Source organism: Haliotis rubra, unplaced genomic scaffold (genome assembly GCF_003918875.1).
Source record: "Haliotis rubra isolate DU_JTF1 unplaced genomic scaffold, ASM391887v1 Scf548, whole genome shotgun sequence".
NCBI lineage: Eukaryota > Metazoa > Mollusca > Gastropoda > Lepetellida > Haliotidae > Haliotis > Haliotis rubra.
Genome location: NW_025767244.1, coordinates 414,043 through 438,933, shown reverse-complemented (window position 1 = coordinate 438,933; position 24,891 = coordinate 414,043). Strand labels below are relative to the sequence as shown.

Genomic DNA, 24,891 nt, shown 5'->3' with positions numbered 1-24,891 from the left:
CCCGCCGCGCGAAGCGGGGGATATAGTATTAGGCTCCGTCCGTCCGTCCGTCTGTACGTACGTACGTACGAATTGGAATATCTTAAGAACCGTTGACTGGATTCTTTTCATATTTGGTACCTAGGTTCATCATAGCTAAGATACATAGCGTTCACTGACATGAACGTTTATGTCAGTGAACGCTATGTATCTTAGCTACGAGATATCTCAAGAACCTTTAACTGGATTTTCTTCATATTCAACACCAAACTTTATCTAGGGAATGCGCAGGGCCCAGTCAATTTTGGTGACCTTCACCTAATTTTCAAGGTCATGGCGACACTTTAAAGATTTCAGCATGTTCAGCTGCATGTAAAGATTGTCAGCGAGATATCTCGAGAACCGTTCACTGGATTTTCTTCATATTCGACACCAAGCTTCATCAGGGGAAGGTGCAAGGCCCAGTCGATTTTGGTGACCTTCACATAATTTTCAAGGTCAGAGCGACACTTTGAAGACTTTTCAGCATGTTAACCTGCATGTAAAGATTGTCAGCGAGATATCTCAAGAACCATTCACTGGACTTTCTTCATAGACTTTCAAGACTTCCCTTGAATGTTTTTCAATAAGTAATTTCTTTATTGCTAGTTTTGCTTATTTCATACACTTAGACATTCATGTCAAGGTCAAAGTGAGTCTTGAAAATATTGGTGCGTTTGAACAACTACAGAGCAAGATACCAAGAGAGGTTGACTGGTCATGTTTTTGTTAACATTTAACTTCATCTTAAATTACGACCTTCACTTTCATTACTTTTTAGGTTTGATTTGATAATTTGCGGCGGGGGATTATGTCACCTTAGTGACAATGCTTGTTACAAATAAAGATCCATCCCAAACTCACTTCATGAAAATTATTTATGCTACACTGAAATAACATGTAAGTCTATGGAGATTACGTCAAACGTCCGAATACTTTTTACACGGGTCTGTATCTCCTTTATTTTGCTACCAAGCTGGAGATTGCCTCTGGTCTATCAGTAAATTAACCTTGAGCAACGACCATATGCCACCTCAGTGGCAGTACGGTTTACTGTTATTTGATAACGGTGTTGGAACCTATCCTAACCACGGTCCAACTGTCCAACAAAGAAGATGTTCTTCCATATATTGGTACTCTTCCTTACGCCTCAACTTCTACAGTACATGTCTCTCAAAGAAGCTGTTTTTGAAAAATACAATAACAAAAGTAATTGCAGCCGTTTCGACTTTAGACGCGATTCCGTTTTTGTTCAATGATAGTTTGGTGAGGTGTCGTTTTATCTGTAACCCACAGATGGCTGATCAAGTCAAAATATTTTTGTTCCTTACATCCAGTGAATGAAATTTGCAGCACGTCCGACGAGGATTTAGGCAGTTTTACAGCAAAGTAAGGTTGTACATGCGGGTGCAGTAAATTGGCAATTACCGTCTATATACAGGTCATTTGGAAGCCCAGTAGCGTTATCCCTATATATATTTACTTTCCAGTTTGTATTATGTTTCTGTTGCCTAATTGCAGTGCGTATCCCTCGGCATGCGAAGGATATTTGCTTCATAACCGCGCTGATGAGCAGAGGTTTAGTTTGGAGCAGTTTGCTCCCATGTTTGTATTTATTTTTATGCTGAGAGTTGAGATACTTATATGTCCATTGCTACAGCCAGTACTTTGTCCAGTTAGGCCATGATAAATTGTGGGAGTTTAATCAATTCTCATATCAACATCACTCTCTAAACACACTGCCTCTGCACATTTCATATTGAATCTTTGTCATTCATGGCTGACTTCTAGTTGTGACGTCTATTGAGAACAGCAGAACGGATTTTTCTATTGTTATGCATGTTCAATGATTCTATCGCTTCAGGTGAACGACCCAATAATCAAGTAAATTACTACTGGCAGGTGAACAGTTATCGCCAACACCTACTTGCTACTGGCTACCCAACAGTTATCGCCATATTTTATTGGTATTTACAAAATTACTCTGCCGTTCGTTAAATTAATGAAACAAAATTAATTATGATACTTAATTAGCTATTCACCGATGTGTCCAGCCCGTTCACTGCCACCGATCATGTTTTATATTATGCGGCGGAAGGGAATCATGGCAGTATAAATAGATGCTTTCTCACAACTAATTGTAACACTTATCGCCATTTAGAATTTCTCATGCCATTCGTGAAATAATATGTATATTTATATCATACAGTAACCGCGAATAATTGATTTTGTGACTTGTGAATTTGAACTTGCTATTATATAGGTCGTGAAACATCCCCCCCCTAACTAAAAAATTGTTATAGGGTTCATAACTTTATCTTTAATTTTCTCGTTTGTAACTTACCGTGAAGAAGTGTCTTTTGCTGTACTTTATTGTTGTCAAATACCGTTGGGGAAAAAATACCAGAATTGTAATTGACCGATACTGCGCACGTGTGATACTGATGTATTGGTGACTGATAACTGTTATGTGGCGATATCTGTTTGCTAGCCCGTAGCCGTAGCGCTTTTGCTTTTGCTCTATGTATTTAAAATAGATCTGTACATTCACATGCAGCTGACTTGTCTCATATGCATTGTGGGACCATGGACATTGGCTTAGTCAGCGAGCATTGCCTTGTCGCTGTTTAATTGTGATTCGAGCAGAGACATTTTTTTCCATCGAAAAAGGTTAATCATAATATTTCCAGAAGTGATGTTTGCTGAATGGAGCAACTGCAAACCAAAACATGGGGTGCTACACAGTAGTTGTACTGTAGGAAACTGTACCAGGCGATGACAACTCACATGCATTGTGACGTTGGTTACCAACTTATACCAAGGGTATGGTTGATTACGAGGGGGCAGACGAGAATAGCTTAGTGACGTCGATACAGTGTGACCTAATGCAAAAAGTGTCCATAAACTGTGGTCTATAAACTGAAGACAATGTTTTCACAATGGGAAAAACATTTGTGATACACAAAAGATAATTTATTTTTTATGTGTCTGAAAATATATTAGCAACAACTGTTCATAGCTATGTGACCCGGAGACATGTGAATGGCCTTTTTGTGGTTTGGAATGGAACTGAGAATTTTGTCAATGTTTAATATTGAAAACTTATTCTTCTATTGTCACAAATTTAAAAGCATGATCCTCTGAGAAATAACTGCTTTAGCATATTCAGTAGGATTTTGTATTTACAGTATTTATTAAGTTAAGTAATATGAACCTCTGACCAGCTTCCAAACAGATCAGCGTTCTGTGTTAGTACACAGTACTTAGAACCATGAAGTGCGCAGGACAGCATACTATTATTGGAGTTTATCATCCAAAACTGTGTTCCACAGGAAATATTGCTTGTGTGAGATCAAACAATATCTCCTGGGAGATATCTTTATCAACTCGTGGTGATATATTTTATATCAAAAGACACTCGAGTGAGATTCTCTATATATTGCACACCATTTTTCAGAAAAAAACCAGACATGTAGGGTCTAAAGTTATTTTGTATCTTTTATAAAGAGAAACCTATAGCATAATTATGTTGAACTAAATCTGTTCTCTAAGTTCTCTTGATCTATTACAAGAAGTTTAAATTATGTATGGTTTTTAGAAGATCCCATATGTTCAGGGTTCTAAAGTCCAGCAGCACTTATGGCAAATATGGGAAACTGTTATATTTATGAATATATTAATGGACAAGCTGAAACTGAGGATATTGAGAGTTTCTTTTTTTCAACTCCGTCATCTTGACCCAAATTTGACCCAAACTGATTTACATCACTGATGTTGCTTTACAACATAATGTTGTTTTATTGAATAACAGAACATTGATATCCTACTTTCACATCAAAGAGACCACATAACTAAGCTGATTAACAGCTAAGCTCTTAGTCAATGACTAAAGATTTAACTATAGTACGTAAACAACTGGGCAAAAGAAAGTTATCACTGATTTTACGTGACCCAAATATAGAAACAAAGTCGTATGTGAGATTTATGATAATTATTTTACAAACAGAAATCATTTTCCAATAATTTGACTGAAAATTCATTGTAATGTTGCTCTTGCATTTGCTGCAATTCATTAATCAAGAGTCTAGGGTCAAAATTAAAAATTACACCGATCAGAGTTCATTAAAAAAAATGCATAAGGAGTCACATAATGAGACAGGAGTCAGGGCACATGCCATCAATAGCGAGTGTGACCACCCTGTTCATCCATATACGCCAACGCATGTCTCCTCATTGACGTTGTCAGTTGGCGGATGACGTCAGCAGGGATCCTATTCCTAGTCCAAGTGAGTCTGTTCAACAAATGTTCAAGTTCCTGTATGCTGGCTGGAGGTGTCTCAACTGACAAGATGATCCTGCATATGTTCACTGGGGTTCATGTCTGGAGAACACGCTGGTCAAGGCAATACTTTGATGTTAACGTTGTGCAGGTATTCTCGAACAATTCTGGCGATGTAAGGCCTTGTGTTGTTTGTGCTGCAAAATGACTCCTCTTGGCTGTTGTCAAATAAACAAACTTGAACGCTGCTGTTGTTTCTGAACAGACTTTCACTCTCTCCTAGTCACGTCGCTGCCACTGAAATGCAGTTTGTGCCCATTACAGTCTGCAGTGACGGTGTAGACGGGTCAAGGCCATTCCATGGAAATGCGGTAAGCCCATGGACCAGCCATACCTAGTTGTTGAAGGACTGTTTGTCTGCTGATTGTCGGGTTGTCCTAGTGCTGTCGCCACTGTTGACATTGCCCTCAGAAATCTGTTTCGGAGGTGGAACTGCCGGATGTAGCCATCTTTTGGGGCAGTGTTGTGAGTGTTGGTCTTCCAAGCAATTTTTTTATATACAATCACTTTAAAAGTGATAACTGTCTTTTTGCCCAGTAGTTTATATAAAAGTCATGGGGTTTAACTTTGTGGATAAAAATGTTGGCTTTTCAAGCGAACCACCTTGGTTTTACTCTCGGAATTTGTACAATGTGTGGAGCTTTTGCATTGTGTCCCTTCACAAAAGTATGGCTCTAATTTGCAAAATATTGGCAATACTCACTTAACAAGCTGACATTTACTATACCTGACTGAGCAACAATGCCTGTGTGCTATTTTTGTGATGATAAAATATGTGATATGTTTTATATGCTGTACACATATATATTTTATGTACTGGGCAGGTTAAGCCAGTGATATCTCGCTGATTGTGTTTGACCCGAAGGCTGAAGACTGGTGTCCACTGATGGAAGGTCACATGGAGAATGTGGAGGAGCTGTTCAAGTCAGCAACAAAGTTTGTCAGGACAATAGCAGGGAAAATAGAAAATGAGGCACTGCTGTACTTTTATGCAAGATTCAAACAGGTTTGATATGGTTATTTTCTATAGTTATGGCAGGTTTTGGTAAGACAAGTTTTGAAATAGAGCATTGAAAACCGACATTTTGTAATCCTATCATGATAGGTTAAGACATGACAACATGCCATTGTGTCTGTCAGTGTTTCCTACGTTTACTATTCACATGGTTCAAAATAGGGTTCTGCTCTTGTGTTGCACACGCTCTTCCTGATCATTCTTTAAGAAACCATATCTAAAATAACCAAATGCATGTAAAAACTCTATGTGAATACCATATGATATTAACTAGGGCTGTTACTATTTGGTGAATCGAAGTGTGTCCTTTCATGAATTCAATCGAATATTCATGAATTTTTCATGCAGCGTTTTTACCTTATTTACTTGAATTTGACTGTTATTTATCAAAGGGAGATATGAAATTGATGTGATAAATGAACACTTTCAACATGGTAAAAATATGTCAGCTAATTTAGTTTTTTACTGTTTCACTGAATATACTGAATAATGCATCAACAGCTGACTTGTTATTATAATCATTACCCAATATTTGTAATCATTTCAGTAACCCATGTTTGTCATAAGAGGCGACTAACGGGATCGGGTAGCCAGACTCACTGACTTGGTTCTCATTGTATCCCAATTGCGTAGATTGTTGCTCATGCTGTTGATCACTGGATTGTCTGGTCCAGACTCGATTATTTACAGACCGTCGCCATATAGCTGGAATATTGCTGAATGCAGCATAAAACTAAACTCACTCACTCACTCACTCACAATGTTTGTAATGTGTATAGTATTGCCTCAGAGAGTATTCATTGAAGGCCTAATATTCTCAAATTATTAGCTCCCAGCCCATCACAAGCAAGTATGTTCTAATTATGTAATACACAATGCTGTTGAAATAATTTGTCTTGAGCACCTTCCCCAAGGTGTATATGCACAGTGTCTGCATATAGATGGGTCAGTTTGTGGATCGTGAAAAACAAATGTCTATATTTTAGACCAGAAGGGGCAAGAGAACAAATCACAACACGGGGTTTCACTTAACCCAAGCATACCTGTAATGGTGTAATCTGCAACATGGGTTTCAGGGTGTTCATCTGTCCCTGCAACATTACAATTTAGGAGCAGATCTTGAAAGCTGTACAATATTTCTTCACGAACTATGTAAGGAGATAGGTCCACTGGTGAATTGATGCCTTTTGATAGTTTTGGATATTGTTTCAAAAATTTCTTTTTCAAGTTTCCATGGCAACAACATAAACTAGTAATTGTTTCTTGTGTAGATCATTAAAAACATACAAATTTTTCCTTATCCTGACTCATGCTTATTGCTTGTCTTCTTCTTCTTTTTGCGAATATAGTGGAACACGTGTATCTCCCAATTGAAGTTCCCTTCAATTAAAAAATCACTAATTAGTACTCACCACGAGTTACCTCCCTTCCACAAGCTCGGGAACGAGGGTGCCACCTGAACCCATGTGCCTCACTCTCTCCTTCTTCGCCCAGTGAGCTGGACGTGAGAGCGCCTGTGTCTCCCAACACACTATATCCTTTATTTATATTTAGTTTAGTACCTCTTATATTCAGTTATAGAGGTGTAACTAGTATCCTTATTCAACTTGCATTGATTATTAGTCGTGTTTCTGCTGATTTGTTCACGGTTCACGCGTGTTTGTTCAGCAGTTTACGCACGAGAATCTGCACAGGTTGAAAACTTCGCTATTCCGCCACCGATCCACATTTAAAATGCCCTAGTTTGCATTACTCCATGTTCTATTGTTTCTCGTTGTAAATTATGTATTAATTTACCAATTTCTGCCTTTGATAAATATTTATGTTCCGTTTTGAGACGGAAGGCAGATAAATCTCGCAAACAATCTTCAGTCATGGCTAATAGATCGGAAGCTTTATACCCTGTCAACTGTTGACTGACGACCCGCCACCGGCTGGTGGCCTGCCGGAGTTTCCCTCGGGGGATAAGCGTGGGACGCAGTCCGCTATGTCCAAGAAGCGACCTGCATCTCAAGATATCCGTCTTCACTGTCTAAGACTAGGAAAGCGTCCACATCATCTCAACGTACGCCTCGAACCCCCAGGTCCACAGCTTCGTCAAAAGGGAAATCTACGAAAGCTACAAATAATTTTGCCTCCGATATTCTACCTGACTCAGAATTATGTTTATATGATGATGATATTCCGATTATCATTCCAGATGTACATCATAAGAAACGTCCAGTATCTGCTACCGTCACTACAGCGCAGATCAACGCGCAACCAGAGATGCCTACGCTGACGCCTGAGTTTATGATTGAGGGTCCCGTCACTTTCACAGAGAGGCCACCCTCAACGCCAGCGCAGACCGTCCCAGACGACCTGGTTAACCAAATCATGAGACTGATGGAGGACCGTTACGGTTTACAGAGGCCCCAGAGCCACGGGCCCCAGAGCCCAACCCAAAATAAGTCATACAGGGCCCCAGAGCCCGCCTTGGCTTCGCGTAGGGCCCCAGAGCCCACAAACGTGCCTCGGCGAAGGGCAACCCAGCCCGTAGCGATCACTTCGCAAAGGAAGTCCCAGGCCGCCTCCGCGAAGGAGCTAGAGCCTCTCCAGTTGCGAGGGACATCGCGGAGAAGGAGCGCTTCGCCGAGCCCACACCCTGTAGAACACAGAGGTCGCTTCAAAGCAGCAAGCTCATATGTCGATTCGACACTGACTCGATACATTCGCGAAGGTCGTGAAGGCTAAGTGGCTCCATATCTACCTCGCCCAGAAGATTTAGAAGAGCTTCGCGAAGTCCCCAGCGTTCGCCGAGGATGTCTCCTCCAAGGTCTCCTTACACTAGCCACTCGTCAGTCCGTTCACCACAGTCCTCTCATAGATCTTCCTACAGATCTAGGACTCCGACATGTGACCCTAAGCAGAGGAAGAAGGTATCATTTTCTCAGATGCTGAGATTAGATACTGGATGGTGAATGAGTTACAACTTGCTTCCCCATCGAAGAACGAGAATTCAACTCAGACTTACCTGATGAAGGATGATGATGTAGTCAATATCACCTTACCTCCTATTGACCCGATTGCAGCGGTACCAGCTAATCTGGATACAGCCTGTTCCAAATCTTCGAAAGTCCAATCTACACATTTCCCGGTCTTCAATGCCAAGAAATTTGCTGGACACAATATGGACCCCTTTTTCAAGGCCCAGGATATTGATGACAACTTTAAATTAATCAGCGATGCCAAGTCCAGAAGTTACAAAGTAGACAATCGCAAATTCGCTCAATTAGATACCATCGCCAGGAGAATGTTCTTTGGATTGAATAGATCTAGAACGATTAATGAAACTCTCATCACCAAGTTCAAGAATTCTACAGAGGAGGAAGATAGAATGATCTAGTCAGCTCTACTCATGCAGAAAAGAGACCACCATTTTCTTACAGAGCACCTGTCAGCGCTTACTGAAACTACTACCATGGCTCGTCGGCAAGGCTTACTAGCCTCCTGCTCTTGGGATAAGCAATTTACAGAATCTCTATACACAGCTCCATGGTCATCGCCCTTACTGTTTGGTGGCAACATAGACAAGGTCTCCAAAGAAGTATCTAAAGACTCGAGAGAGGTACTTATGATCAGATCCATGGATACCTTAGCGAACGTCATTAAACAGTCAACACAGAGATACTCGGGCAAGTCTAAGTTTTCGGGGCTACAGAAAGCACGGGACAAGAAATTAGCTGCAGCTAAAGATCCCAAGGATTATTTTCGTCGCCCATACAACAAATTTAGGGGAGGATCAGCTAGAGGCAGATCATCCAGAGGTGCCCGTGGATTTAGACGATGAAATTCAGGCGGAACGACTGGAGTCTTCCACCCCCAGCCGTTCCAGTACAACCGTCTCAAGTGGGTGGATGCCTTCAGCTACACTGGGAAAACTGGGGAATACTACAAGATCCATATGTATCCAACATCCTACAGCACGGATATCTAATACAACTCAAGGTCAAGCCTCCGTTAACAGGGTTCAACGTTCAACCGGCACAACTACCTATGTTAAGAGAAACAGTACTTACTCTACTAAACAAACAGGCCTTAGAAGTTTTGGATCAACGAAACATCGTACCAGGTTTCTACTCCCCAGTTTTTCTAGTGCCGAAGAAAAATTCCAAGGAGAAGTTTTGTCTCATATACAACATGAGCATCTTCAACAGAGAATATCTATGCAAACCACCAACGTTTTGCATGATACATTTACCGCAACTTCGGCATTTAATTCGTCCCAAAGATTACATGGCCAGCATAGATTTGCAAGACGCATATCTACACATTCCGATTCATCCCAACTCAAGGAAATATCTAAGATTTATCCTAGACGGGAAACATTACCAATGGAAGGTTCTTCCCCTCTGAATCACATCGGCCCCTTGGGTATTCACAAGAGTGACCAAGCCTATTGTCACATACCTACATCGTCAAGGTCTTCGCAGCTCTTTTTACCTAGATGACGGTATACAAGTGGATCCAGATCCACAGCGTCTCAGACTACAGCTGAACTTTATAATCAAGCTACTAACTCAATTAGGATGTTTAGTAAATCTACTCAAGTCGGACCTAGAACCAACGCAGGATCTGCAATTTCTAGGTATACGATTTCTAACAGCTCAGAATCGTATTGTAGTCCCGGAGGACAGATGGATAAAGATCCAACAACTTATTCCTCAAGCCCTACTCTCTCCGTTACCACTACGACAGTGGCAGAGCCTATTGGGACTACTCACATCAGCTCAAGACTTGACAGTCAGAGGCAGGCTTCAATTACGTCCGTTACAAGTCCTCATCAATGCTCATCTCGAGGACCCTCTACCATTCAGTCTACCAGATTATGTCAAACCACATCTACTCTGGTGGACCAAGAGATTGAATGTTTGCGCAGTCGTCTCCTTAGTAGAGCCGGAATCGAAAACACATCTCTACGTAGACGCGTCTCTACAAGGTTGGGGAGCCCACCTTGCTGGCAGGACAGCGTCAGGCCTGTGGAGCAATCAAGAGAGCAAATGTCACATAAATCTGCTAGAGATGCAAGCAGTCATAAACGCCATAAGTCACTGGAGCAACCTACTACAGAACGCTCAGTTGATGGTTCACACAGACAATTCAACAGTGGCGTTTTATGTGAACAAACAAGGTTCAACAAGGTCACAGAACCTACTGACTCGATGTTTCAGACTCTTCGATTTAATCGACAATCTAAACATACACGTCAGAGCTTGCCACATTCCAGGAGCAAAGAATGTATTAGCAGACGCTCTCTCTCGGCCACACCAACCGTCGCCGACAGAATGGATGCTCTACACAGAGATATTCAATCAAATAATCATGGAAATAGGATCTCCACTGATAGACCTATTCGCCACTCGATTCAACAAGCAACTGCCAACATTCGTGTCGCCAGTGCCAGACCCACTAGCATGGGCAACGGACGCACTAAGCATATCGTGGGAGAGACTCAACGCGTACGCTTTCCCGCCTCCAGCGTTGATCCCACAAGTCTTACAGAAAATCAGTCAAACGCAGAGCTCCCGTCTGGCCAGCGAGAACTTGGTTTCCAGATCTCATTCAAGTAATGGGAAAACCAATTCTTCAGCTCCCACAACGTGCCAATCTATTGATACATCCGCACACCAAACAAGTGCACGAAACACCAGAAGCATTCCAACTTCACGTATGGATTGTATCAAGGCATGTCTGAATAAGAGAGGTTATTCTGCCAGAGCGGCTAAAGCGGTCACGCTTGCACTACGTAACTCAACTCGTAACTTATACGATGACAAATGGCACAGTTTTGTCAATTACGCTGCTAAGAAAGGATTTACAGCCAGATATGCTACACATCCTCAAGTGGCAGATTTCTTATGTTATCTACGGCAAACTAAGAATCTAAAAGGCTCAACCTTGTCCACTTATCTTGCAGCTATAAGTTCTGTCATAACTATGCTTAACGGGCCAAGTTAACAAAAACACCAGAGTTACTTGCTTTGTTACGCGTTCGATTGGAGGATCAGAAACGAAGTTTCACGCCCCAGCCTGGGATCTAAATATAGTGCTCCAACACCTCACTAGTGAGGCTTATGAACCATTGCTATCTACATCGCTTGAATCACTGACCCACAAAACCTTATTCCTGTTAGCACTAGCTACGGGCCGCCAGGATGTCAGAGATTCATGCATTGGATTACTTAGAGAACACGCTTTGATGATATTCATAACATCGCTCATCTGGGACTTCGCTGGGATTTTATAGCGAAAACCAACTGCCAGGTCAACCAGACAGATTATTCCATCGCCCCAGCTCTCTCATCCATACTTGGACCGCATGATACGATGGATCTATCACTATGCCCAGTGAGAGCACTGAAAATATATCTCCAATGATCCAAACAGAGCAGAGGGAAATTCAAGAGATTATTTATCCCTATATCTACAGCTACGCAGACGGAAGTCTCAATGTGCACTCACGATCTCTATCTGGATCAGAACTGTCATACTACGCGCCTACAAGGCTGCAGGACTCGACCCTCCAAGAGCTTCTAATCCTCACTTAAATTAGAGCTAGCCTCAACTCTCGCTCTACATGGGCATTGCTCGTTGAATACCATAATGGAGGGATGTTTCTGGAGATCCGATATGGTGTTTGCCAACCACTATCTGAGAGATATCACCACCGAGGACGCCTCAGGTATCCACCATTTCGGTCCCATGGTCCTCGCTCAACAGTTGACAGTTCCACGGAGAAGATAAGTCTATCTTACAGATTTTATACTTATCTGATAACAGTACTAATAGCTACATGCTATCTATATATTTTGCTTAAGTTTGATTTATTATCTTAAGCTCAGTACTATGGTTTTTTATATCATACTATATATAAGCTTACAACTCCTAGGAGTTTTGCTACTATATATATGTTCAGCTTAAGTTTCATCAATCCTTAAGCTCAGTCATATGGTCATGTGCATAAATGTATTAGCTAACAAACTCTAAGGAGTTGGTTACTATTATACAGCTTAAGTTATAATTATATCTTAAGCACAGTACTATACTATTATAGCTTAAATATATGCATATCTTAAGCTTAATACTTTGGTTAATTTATAAAAGTATCCACTATAAACTCACAGAAGTTTATACTATCACATTAATAGCTTCAGCTTACATTAATGTTGTATATGCTTTTATCATATTCAATAAATTGTAAGAACCTTTATATGGCAGCTGATAAGTTAAACAGCAGGAATTCATCAGTTCAGTGCCTTTATGAAGTTCCCATAGGGTTATTACAATCATCACAGTTCAAATCACTAATTATTAAAATCCAAAGTATATATATTCCCACCTCCTTTTCCGTCGGATTCTACAAGCAATAAGCATGAGTCAGGATAAGGAAAAATATGAAATTTTTAGAGTAAAATTAATATTTTATACTTATCCTGACTCATGAGGTAAGCCCTCCCGTCCTCCCCACTTAACACTTTGGATTTCTTCGGAAAAATAAAGTATCGGGCTCGAAACAAAAGGAGAGAGTGAGGCACATGGGTTCAGGTGGCGCTCTCGTTCCCGCTCTTGTGGAAGGGAGGTAACTCGTGGTGAGTACTAATTAGTGATTTTTTAATTGAAGGGAACTTCAATTGGGAGATACACGTGTTCCACTATGTTCGCAAGAAGAAGAAGACAAGCAATAAGCATGAGTCAGGATAAGTATAAAATATTAATTTCATTATTGATTGAAAATGGCGGCAATATTCAACAGACTTCGCAGATACATAGGTCTATTTCGAACATTAAAATATTTTGCTTAATTGTATGACCTAATGCACACATATGAGATCCCAACACATTGTAGAATAGTATCTGGCTACTCATCTTGCCTGTCACTATTTGGAAAGGATGTTGCTACCATAGTGTAAACCCATGTTACTTCAGTGAAGGAGATAAGTACTGTATGTATCACTGTAGCTCTCCTTTTATATGTAGTCAGCATAAGAACATATAAATAAAGATAGACACTTGATATAAGCTGCTTTCTGTATACACTTAAGAACATGTAGATATCATGAAATATAAACATTAATACCAAGTATTAGGACAAAGAATGTTGACATCAAAGATCTTACGCAGGAACTCTCATGTCTGTTTTTTGCACATACAGCATACAGTAGTGCATGGGATGTCACTCCAGATTCTTACACTTTCAAGGAAGGTTAATTAATCTCTCTGGACTATTATTTCTGTTCATTTTACTTTTGATATTGTTATGATTTACTTCATTTATTTCATTATTATGCCTCTGCAACTAGTCCTCAATACATTCTATGGATCACATGTTTCATACTCTGTGATTAGCAAACTATGAAATGGGAATCAATAAATCCCCATACAGGGGTGAGTGCAGGATGGACTAACCCGAAACCATTTTGTGTGAACCAAAAAAGTAGAAACCAAACCAAACAGGAAAACATGTATCAAATGTATGTTTGAAAGGAATGACCCATATAGCTATGATATTTTATTGCTATTCTTCATGTTGGGGATGAAACCTCCTGAGTTGGTTATATACATCAAGGACGTATATACGTCTTTGTATACATGAATGTTTCAGGTGAAGGAAGGACCCTGCCGTGTTCCCAAACCAGGGATGTTTGACTTCCAGGGTAAGCAGAAATGGTAAGTTAGAAGTATATGGTTGGTTGGCTGGTTGGTTGTTGTATAACGCCGCACTCAGCAATATTTCAGCTATATGGCGGCCGTCTGTAAATAATCAAGTCTGGGCCAGATAATCCAGTAGTCAACATCATGAGCATCGACCTACGCAATTGGGATACGATGACATGTGTCAACCACGTCAGCAAGCCTGACCACCTGATCCCATTTGTCACCTACCACAAGCCTCTTAATGTCTTGCTGAAGACCAGATCTTCACGGGTCTGGAAGTACATGGATATGATAGTGTGTTGTTAAGGCTGGGGGTGGGGGGTGGTTATACAACAGTTTTTAATGATAAATTTTACAAATAATACAAGTTATAGTAATCCTTACTCCTTGTTATTTGATGACAGTTTCGCATGATACAACAAACTAAATGCAGGATGTGCATCTTTAATGGAAATTGTACCAAATCTAGTTTAATGACAAAAGGAGTAATTCCCATGCACTAGGACTGTATAGATGCTGTATAATTATTGTAAACATCTGCAGTTAACATCTACAGAGACATGAAATTTCAGTAAACTTGTTATGCAGATAACTAAAACTTCATTTGTGTCTGTTACTTCTGCAACTGATGTGGAACAAGATTATAATATCAAAGTGACTCCAAGTAAGCTTATGGCATGGCACCTTGTCCCAATTCTTCTATCTATCCATTTACTTTCTTTCTGCTCATCCGCTTAAAGGAATGACCCTGCAAGTTTAGCAGCATGCCAACCTATAAAAGGACTTCTATAAAATATTTATTCATACATATTCATGGCAATCCGTCAAATGTTGTGTGTTGATGGTCCTGAAAAGTCTGTCAGTGGTCTGTGAGGGGCAGAAACCAGACATAATTGTGTCAGCTTCAAGGAAGGCACTGATGTCATCATTGGAGGAGTCAGTAACATTATTGGAGACAATACAGAATCATATCCAAGAGATTTCCCTTCTTTCTCATGATCTGTTGATTGTTGACATATTCCAATCTTTGGATGGTGCTTTTGCAGATCTGCTGGCTCTCTCCTCCATTGATCTCCCAAAGTTTAGGGAGGATACTCAGCCCTTCCATTTGACTTTGCAGATGCCCATCCTCCCATTCCTGAGGATGTGTGGGGATGTGGGGACTGTTCAGTTCCCCGGGCGGTGGGGTAGTCAGTCAGTCTTCAGTTCCCACGACAGATACTCAACTGAGGCACCTTCTTCAACTGTGGACTCTGTTCATCACTTCGTGACTCTGTCTATCCTTCAGCAGTAGCCTCAACAAAGTCTGCTATTCAGTTGTGTTGTGCCCTTATCTTGAGTGCTGGCCGATCCCATCAAATGTCGTAAACAGTGTCTGTTTAACCAGCTTTGAGGTTGCCCTGCCAGCTCTAGCACCCAACAACCCACACGAGATCTGACAACAATGGCCCTCCAGGAGAACATCTATGTTCGACCTATCATGGAGATTTTTGGAGGTCCACAACTGTCTTCTATAGGCATTACCTCCACAATGTCTCTCTGTGTTTGACTTAGAGGGGACATACTCACTGCTTCGGCCCACTAGTGCTGGCCCAGCAGCTAACCAGCCAGTAATCATGACCCTAAGACAGCCATATTGGCGACCACTGACAAAGTAGACACACAACTTGTTTTGTTCCTCTATACACATTCTGGGGTGCTGGGACCTGTTCCTCCAGGGACCCAGTAACGAAAGAGGTGGTTGGGGTGTGTGGACATGGGATCTATTGTCTGTCTGTTCATAATGAACCTGTGTATTGCTAACCACTATTTCATATGAAGGAGGGGCAGTGGGGTAGCCTAATGGTTAAAGTGTTGGCTCGTCACGCCGAAGACCCGGGTTCGAATCCCCACATGGGCACAATGTATGAAGCCCATTTCTGGTGTCCCCCGCCGTGATGTTGCTGGAATATTGCTAAAAGCGGCGTAAAACCAAACTCAGTCAGTCAGTCATGTGAAGGAGGTCAGGAAATTACATACTTACTCAGAAATGAACAAAGTTAATACTTGAGTGTACCAGTATAAAACTTGATACAAAACTCTACAACTGATGGATTCAACTAAACTAATCTAAGTTTAGCGCATAAACTACACAAGAATAACTTGTCAACAAAATAAATAATGTACTTATCATGTAGGCTAAGACCATGCTATATGTGAACTAATTAAACTAACTAATCTGAATTAACTTGCATAACTACTTTTCCGAAGGATTAGTAGAGACTGGTGAGGTTAGTATAAAGAGCTGTTACCGTACTTAGCCATTATCTACCGATGTTTGATATTGAAGTGCACAATATTTATGGGATATCATCTTGGTATGTACAGGAAAAAACAAAACAAAAGCAACAACCAGTACCAGCAAACTGTCTGAGATCAGAGTTCCTTTACTTACTATGTAACTATTCATCTCAGTTTGGTTGTTAGCACTCACCAACATTGCCATGGAGATATACGTTATTTGCTAGTCATGCAACAAACTGAACTCTTTTACTCAAGGGAGGCATGGAAGAAGCTGGGGACGATGAGTCGCAAGAAAGCCATGATGGAGTATGTGTCTTTCCTATCAGACATCCATCCACATTGGGAAGACAAGGTGAGCTCCCACATCTCACTGTTTCAAGCTATCGGTATTCTGTTTTATCCTACATACACTTTGCTCCAGTGATTCTGAATTTGAACACAGACGAAATCTGATAAGTACAGTAGGCCTCGTTAGTCCGGACCCCGATAATCCGATTCACGAGATATACGAACAGTAGCTAGCTGTAACCAATCTTGTTAACTATGTAAACTCATTAATTGTTGATTCATTAATCCAATGCTTCACTCTCCTGATCCGGACGTTAATTAGCGGTAACGGATTAGCTAATTACACTTGGTTTTGCTTCATTAATCCGGCGGTACATCCAAAAGGTTCGGATAATCCACTTACCTCGTGAGCACCATTGATTAGCGCTGATTTTCATAGGTTTCAGAGTTTTGATTGTTATACAAACTGTAATGAAGTCATTTGATACATGGACATATATACATTCTTATAGTCTTGTCTCGGTATGTCAAAGGGCAGTAACTCTACTGTAGTGACGTACATAATGGTTTGTTTCAGTAGTCTGTACGTTTCACTATCCAAACGTTTTTGATGAAAAACAGAAAGTGTTCGGATTAACGCGGACTGACTGTACTTTAAATGAACAAGAAATAGAAAACTTACATCTTACGTGTGAAACTGTTTGATAAATCACCTTTTAAAATCAACCACTCAGTGATTTTGTTATATGAAGGCATCACGTGATCTTCTTTTTCATTCGTGAAAACAATATATTTTTCCTTATCCTGACTCATGCTCTTTTTGCTTGTCTTCTTCTTCTTGCGAACATAGTGGAACACTTGTATCTCCCTAATTGAAGCTCCCTTCAATTTAAAATCACTAATTAGTATTCACCACGAGTTACCTCCTTTTCACAAACGCGGGAACGAGGGCGTCACCTCTACCCATGTGCCACACTCTCTCCTTCTTCGCCCAGTGAGCTGGACGTGAGAGCGCCTGTGTCTCCCGACACACTATATCCTTTTGAAATATATTTAGTTAGTTACCTCGTATAGACATCTATAGAGGTTTAGCTAGTATCCTTCAACGATTATATATTGATATTTAGTCGCTTTTCTACAGTTTATTCACGGGGGCCGCGTGTTTGTTTCAGTGGATTACGTTGATGAAAATTCTGTACTATTGCAGATTACGTTTTTATGCTGCTGCTGATCCGCCTTTAATATGATGTAACGGCCCATGTTTATTATATTCACATTGCAGTTGGCGGTACTAATTTATCCAATTCTACCTTTTTATTAATATTTACTTTGCGTTTGGCACGCACAGCAGATAGGTCGCGTATGCAGAGTCTAGTATGACTGATACACGGAACCCCTCGCCAGTCTACTGCTGTTGGCCGACTCCCCTCCCGTGTGGTGTTCGCTAGAGTGGTGGAGAGGTGTGGGGCGAAGTCCGCCATCTCCAAGCATCCTGCTTCCCCAGACATCCCATCGTCGCAGCAGAAGACTAGAGGGTTTTTCTACCAGTACATCAAAGATTGACCGATGTCGGCTCAGATCAGCATGCAGCCTGATGTACCAACGCAGATATGCGATGATCGTCCTGAGGGTCCCATCATTACCAACACTCAACGCAGACGTCGCACACCCAGGGCAGCGTCGACCTCTGAGGGAAAATCAACGAAGTCTACTAGGACTTTCTCAACCGAGATTGTTCCAGCCGATGACCTGGACCTCTACGATGATCAGCTGATCATCATCCCCGACGTACGCCACAAGAAACGACCGGTGACAGCTACAACGACATCAGCAGAGATCACCATGCAGCCTGATGCCTCTACACTGATGTCGGACGATTTTCCGGTGGACCCCTCCATTAACACCGCAGATAAAGCACCGACGACCTCGTCGCAGACCATGAACATCATGGAGGACCACTATATCTGCGGTAGCAGGGTCCGAGCCTTCGCGAAGGCTCCAACGTAGACAGCACCCCAGAGGCACCCCCCGTCAACGTAGCAGCCAGGACGATGTCACCTTCGCGAAGGAAGTCACGGACCAACTTGACGAAGGACCTAGATGTACAGCCTTCGAAGGCCTTCGCGAAGGCGGAAAGGACCTAGATGTACAGCCTTGGCGGAAGGCGAAAGAACCTAGATAAAATACAGCCCGCCGGCGAAGGACTTCGCGGCAGGATAGATCATCACCTTATGCGGTTTCATCCCTAGATGTGGACTCGGACCATCAGACATCACGGAAGCCTTCGCGAAGGTCATATCGTCGTTCCCCCGGACCGGACGCAGAGGAAGCTTCGCGAAGGCATGCGCGAAGGACACCTGAATCCAGATCATCATCATCTAGAAGGACATCGAGGGACTATACAAGAGCTTCGCGAAACTATCAACGTTCCCCTCACAAGTCTCCGAGAAGATCAACCCATAGACAAGTTGATCATCGATATCAAGTATAAGAACTACAATCGTATATTGGTTCTGTTGAATCCATGACGAGACGTATGTTCGCTGGCCTAAATAGATCTAGAACGATCAATTAGACACTTATCACCAGACTTCGTAACACGACTTCTGAATATGATAAGATGATCCATGCGGCCCTACTTAGGCAAGCGCTTCGCCGATCCCACATCCTGTTAAACACAGAGGCTGTTCACGAAGCAAGCGCTCATATATATATTTATATATATATATATATACTAATCGGGCTTTGACTCGACACCTTCGCGATGGTCGCGAAGGCTAAGTGGCTCCAAGTCTACTTCACCCAGAAGATCTAGAAGGGATACTTCGAGAACTTCGCGAAGTCTCCGGCGTTCACCGAGGAAGTCTCCTCCAAGGTTTCCATATACTAGCCACTCGTCATATATAGCTACTCGTCAGTCCGTTCAAGACGTCGCATAAGTTGATTATCAACTGTATGCCAGATGCCGTCTATAAGCCTACGCGAAGATAATTGCTCAGGCTATTTACAACACAGAACGTCGCTGTATTAATAGTCAACGACATTTCATAGATCTTCACAGAAATCAACTATTCCGTATAAATTGCTAATATACAATCCCGGACGACGATACGATTATCTACATGCGTGACCATTACGCATATCTGCAGACAATTCAATATCAAAATTGAACAGCAGCCTTGTTACAGCGAGTATAACTCTTAATCGTCAAAGTTTCTGAGAAGAAATATGTACAACAAGTTCAACGTTAATTCTACAATTATGACGATACATTCATGTATACAGTCTACAAGCTCACAACTTGCAAGTTGTTTATACCCTTATATATAAGGAAGTCGGAATTATATTCAAAACTGAAATTACTTTCACGACAACCAGGAAAATAACCTACCCAGCATAAAATTACAGAGCGAGATATTTCGCGCCGGAGGTTTTCGCGCGATTACCATTAACCCTCGAAACACGTGGTCACTCGGATAACTTCGGGAAGCTACGGTGAAGACCGACGTTTATGCTAATATCAACGACGACAAGAATTTATTCAAGGTGGGTTTTTTCCCGCTACACCGGTGACATCACAGCGCGGGTATTATACAGAATCAAAATGCCTTGTTCTGATTGGACCGCGAGGGACAACGACCTACACAGAGGTCGATCTCAATTCACAGTTCAAGACTTACGTCACAAGTGACAACTATATATCAGTGAACGAGCAAGCCTCATTACAGTCCAGTTAACCTGAACATTCATGATTAGACTGCCTTTCTTCAAGTTAGAGACCTCCCCTGTCAAGTTAAGACGAGGGATCGGCAGTCAGGCGATTTTACATAAAGTTCAACGAGGACAGACACACCTGGTTGTGCACCTACATCGTCAAGGACTTCGCAGCGAATTACCTAGACGAAGATACAAGTGGATCTAAATCCACAGCGTTTCAGACTACAGCTGAATTTCATCAAGCGACTAACACAACTAGATGGTTAGTAAACCTACTAAACTTCTGTTTGGAGAATAAAACGGAAATTTCACGCCCAACCTGGGGATATGAATATAGTGCTCCAACACCTCACAAGTGAGGTTTATGAACACGCCTGGATGACATACTTGGACCCCATGATACGATGATTCTATCAAGTTGGCCAGCAAGAGCACTGTAAATTTATCTCCACCAAACCAAACAGGAGGAAAAAATGCAACAGATTATTTCCTCTATCATCAACTTACGCAGAGTGAAGTCTCATGTACTATATCTCCATTTGGATCAGAACTGTCATACTACGTGCATATGCGGATGGACCTATTCCGACCCTCCATGAGCTTAATACTCATGATATTATAGCGCTAACTTCTACAATTGTTCTACACAAATGTGATTGAAATAATGGAGGGTTATTTCTGGAAATCCGATATGGTGGTTGCAAACCATTATCTGAGAGATATCACCACCGAGGACGTCTCAGGTATACACCAATTCGATCCCATGGTCCTCGCACAACAGCTGACAGTTCCTCGGAGAAGATAAGTCAATCTAACAGATTTTTACTTATCTTATAACAATACTAAATAGCTTCATGCTATGTATAATTTACTTAAGTTCCTTTTATCATCACAGTACTATGATTATTACATCATACAATATATAAGTTAACAACTCTACAGAGTTTGTTATTATATATATTTACCTTAAGTTATTCATATCTTAAGAGTAATACTATGGTTACATGATAAATGCATTAGCTAACAAACTCTACAGAGTTTTTGGCTATTTTATACATAGCTTAAGTTAATTAAGCTAACAAACTCTACGGAGTTTTACTATTATATAGGTAACTTAAGCTAATTATACCTTAAGCATAGTACTATACTCATATTATTAAAATATATTGGCTAACAAACTCTAAGGAGTTTTGCTATTATATAGGTAGCTTAAGCTTATTCATATCTTAAGCTTAGTACTATGTTTATATCATATAAGTAGATTAGCTAACAAACTCTAAAGAGTTTTTTGCTATAAGTATCATCATATTTCTAAGCAATATGGTTATATTATAACATGTATTAGCTAACAAACTCTACAGAGTTTTAGCTATTATATATGTAACTTAAGCTTATTCATATCTTAAGCGCAGTACTATGTTTATATCATATAGGTATATTAGCTATCAAAACTCTAAAAGAGGGTTTTGCTATTATATATTTCTGCTTAAGTTTCATCATATTTTAAGCTTTATGGTTACATTATAACATGTATTAGCTAACAAACTCTCTTTGACGGAGTTCTTGCTATTATATATGTAGCTTAAGTTTTCCTTCATAAGCTCAATACTAGGTTTATATCATAGCTAACAAACTCTAAAGGGTTGTTTTCATATTATACAATTAGCTTAAGTTTCATCATATCTTAAGCAGTATGTTTTACATTATAAAGGTAGCTAAACAAAACTTCGAATGGAGTTTTGTTATTATATATATATAGCTTAAGTTTCATCATAACTTAAGCTCAGTACTATGTTTTAACATAAAAGTATATTAGTTAATAAACTCTAAGGAGTTTATTTTGCTATATACTTTTAGCTTAAGTCTAATCTTATCTTAAGCTTAGTACTATGGTTACACTATAAACATATTAGCTAATAAACTCTACAGAGTTTTTTGGCTATTATATATGTAGCTTAAGTTAATAATATCTTAAGCACAATACTATACTCATATTGTAAAATATATTAGCTAACAAACTCTCACGAGTTTTGCTATTATATATGTAGCTTAAGTTCATTATATCTTAAGCACACTACTATACTCATATTGTAAAATATATTAGCTAACAAACTCTACGGAGTTTTGCTATTATATATGTAGCTTAAGTTAATTATATCTTAAGCACACTACTATACTCATATTGTAAAATATATTAGCTAACAAAACCCTACAGAGTTTTGCTTATATATATGTAGCTTAAGTTAATTATATCTTAAGCTCAGTACTATACTAATATTATAAATATATATTAGCTAACAAACTCTACAGAGTTTGGCTATTATATATGTAGCTTAAGTTAATTATAGCTTAAGCACAGTACTATACTCATATTATAAAAATATATTAGCTAACAAACTCTACAGAGTTTGGCTATTATATATGTAGCTTAAGTTAATTATAGCTTAAGCACAGTACTATACTCATATTATAAAAATATATTAGCTAACAAACTCTACAGAGTTTTTGCTATTATATATGTAGCTAAAGCTTATTCATATCTTAAGCTCAGCATTATATCTATATCATATAAGTATATTAACTAACAAACTCTAAAGAGTTTGCTATTATATAATTAGCTTAAGTTTAATCATATCTTAAGCTTAGTACTATGTTATAAATTTTGGCATGCAGTAGTGAATAAGCAGCAATTAGTACTTGTATCAAGCATATTGAGTGAGAATGTGGCAGTTTTTTTGGTGTTTGTTTCACGTGATCAAGGTATCGTCAGCTGTAATATGATCACTGAATTTATTCTCTGCCTATTTTTTCACTCGCACATGATTTTTATGAAATTGATTTACACAATATCAGAAGTCTAGATAAGCTGCGTATCTACGTAAAATACTCCTTGAAATTTCCAAAATACGCACTGAAATATATCTGTAGCGTCCCAAATACGCAAAGAAATTACAGAAACGTCTTGGTTTATGATGACTTGCGTACCCTGACTTACCGGTAAAAAACAAATGCGTAACAGAAAGTAGCTAACTGTCAAATGTTACGAGACCGGGTAGATTATCATGCCAACATGTTTGCTTTTCAATGTGGTCACTGCACAAGTCAAATAATAAAGTAACTTAAAACTTCACATTTTTTTGTTTCTCTTTAAACAATGACCAGGTTAATGTCTGAAGTACAAAAAATTAGCTATGGTTATCTTTTTTAACATGTTTAAATTACTGACATAGAAAATACCCAACTTTTTAAAAACAAGGTGGGTATTGAAAAATTTAAGTACCCACTGAAGATCAGTAGTACCCATTTGTAACAGACACCATGGGTAAAATACCCAGATTGGAAAATGCTTATCTAGAGCTCTGCAATATTAAATGAAATTTGGGATAAACTGATGTGCTGGATTTAAAACTTGAAGTCAGAGACATACTGGACACTTTATATAAACTAATGAGCTGCATTTAAAACTTGAAGTCAGAGACATACTGGACTCTTTATATAAACTAATAATGCAGTAACCCATAGGAATTCAGGACACCATTTTCAGTAGTTATTTTCCATGAGTTTATGACTCACTGCTGCATGCTACAGTATACCATTACACACTAAACACATGTATATTCTATAGATATAGTGCTTGAAACACACAAGAAAATTACAGCATAACTTACTTTCATATATTGTCAGAATCTAATCTCTGATTTGTATGATTTTCTTACATTTTGTTTCAGATCCTTATAAAATTGTGTTTTGCTCCTGAAATATTGTGTTTGGTTACCTAGCAAAACAACTTTAGGAGCCATGTAGCTACTTTGGGAGGAATAAAACTTTAAGAGCTGCAGTAAATCATGACAGACTGAAATCTGGTTACATTGTGAAGCAAGTTTCACTATCACCTCATTGATGGTTGCGGCAACGGGTCATTTCACCCCAAACACGTTCACCCCAAGTTGCTTCTGCCAGGTTGTTTCACCCCATACAGTTTCACCCCATTTAGAGGTTGTTTCTCCCCGGCAAAAAAATATTATTATTATCAACGGGCAGCTTCTTTCACCTTCAAAATATCAAAATAATTATTTACGTGTCATTTCAACAATCCTATATTTAAAAGGTATTGTAATAGGTGCCTCCGCTGAGGGAGGTCGCCCAGTGACAGTATGGTTCATGTATTAAAGGGGTGGTGGGGTAGCCTAGTGGTTAAAGCGTTGGCTCATCATGCCGAAGCCCCGGGTTCGATTCCCCACATGGGCACAATGTGTTAAGCCCATTTCTGGTGTCCCCCGCCGTGATATTGCTGGAATATTGCTAAAAGCAGCGTAAAACTAATCTCAGTCAGTCAGTCAGTCATGTATCAAGGTTCGATGTTGTTATTTATAATAAACTGAGCCAAACTCAACAAAATAAACAGAAGCCAGCCTCACACACACTCACACCTAATGGTCTATGAAACCCAAAGAAAAAAAGTCCTAACTAATTAATTCCTACAAAACAAAGCCTACTCTAATCCTATTGTTTCCCCCCAACCCACTAAATATTCTCC

The 24,891-nt window shown here is 40.0% G+C and overlaps 1 protein-coding gene across 6 annotated transcripts in view; it reads left to right on the top strand.

The window, feature by feature from the left end:
• Positions 1–1,250: 1,250 nt before the first annotated feature.
• The window catches only part of LOC124253647 (acyl-CoA-binding domain-containing protein 6-like), a 36,299-nt gene continuing 12,658 nt past the window's right edge, over positions 1,251–24,891 (top strand). The window contains exons 1-5 of one of the 6 annotated variants that reach the window (XM_046687455.1): positions 1,251–1,407; positions 4,581–4,668; positions 5,223–5,363; positions 14,014–14,078; positions 16,605–16,701. In XM_046687455.1, coding sequence (XP_046543411.1) covers positions 4,600–4,668; positions 5,223–5,363; positions 14,014–14,078; positions 16,605–16,701 — 372 coding nt within the window. In that variant the 5' untranslated portion in view covers positions 1,251–1,407; positions 4,581–4,599. Of the gene's footprint in view, positions 1,460–4,580; positions 4,669–5,181; positions 5,364–14,013; positions 14,079–16,604; positions 16,702–24,891 lie in introns of those variants that run through there. The other 5 variants (XM_046687460.1, XM_046687458.1, XM_046687457.1 and 2 more) reach the window with 5 other exon arrangements.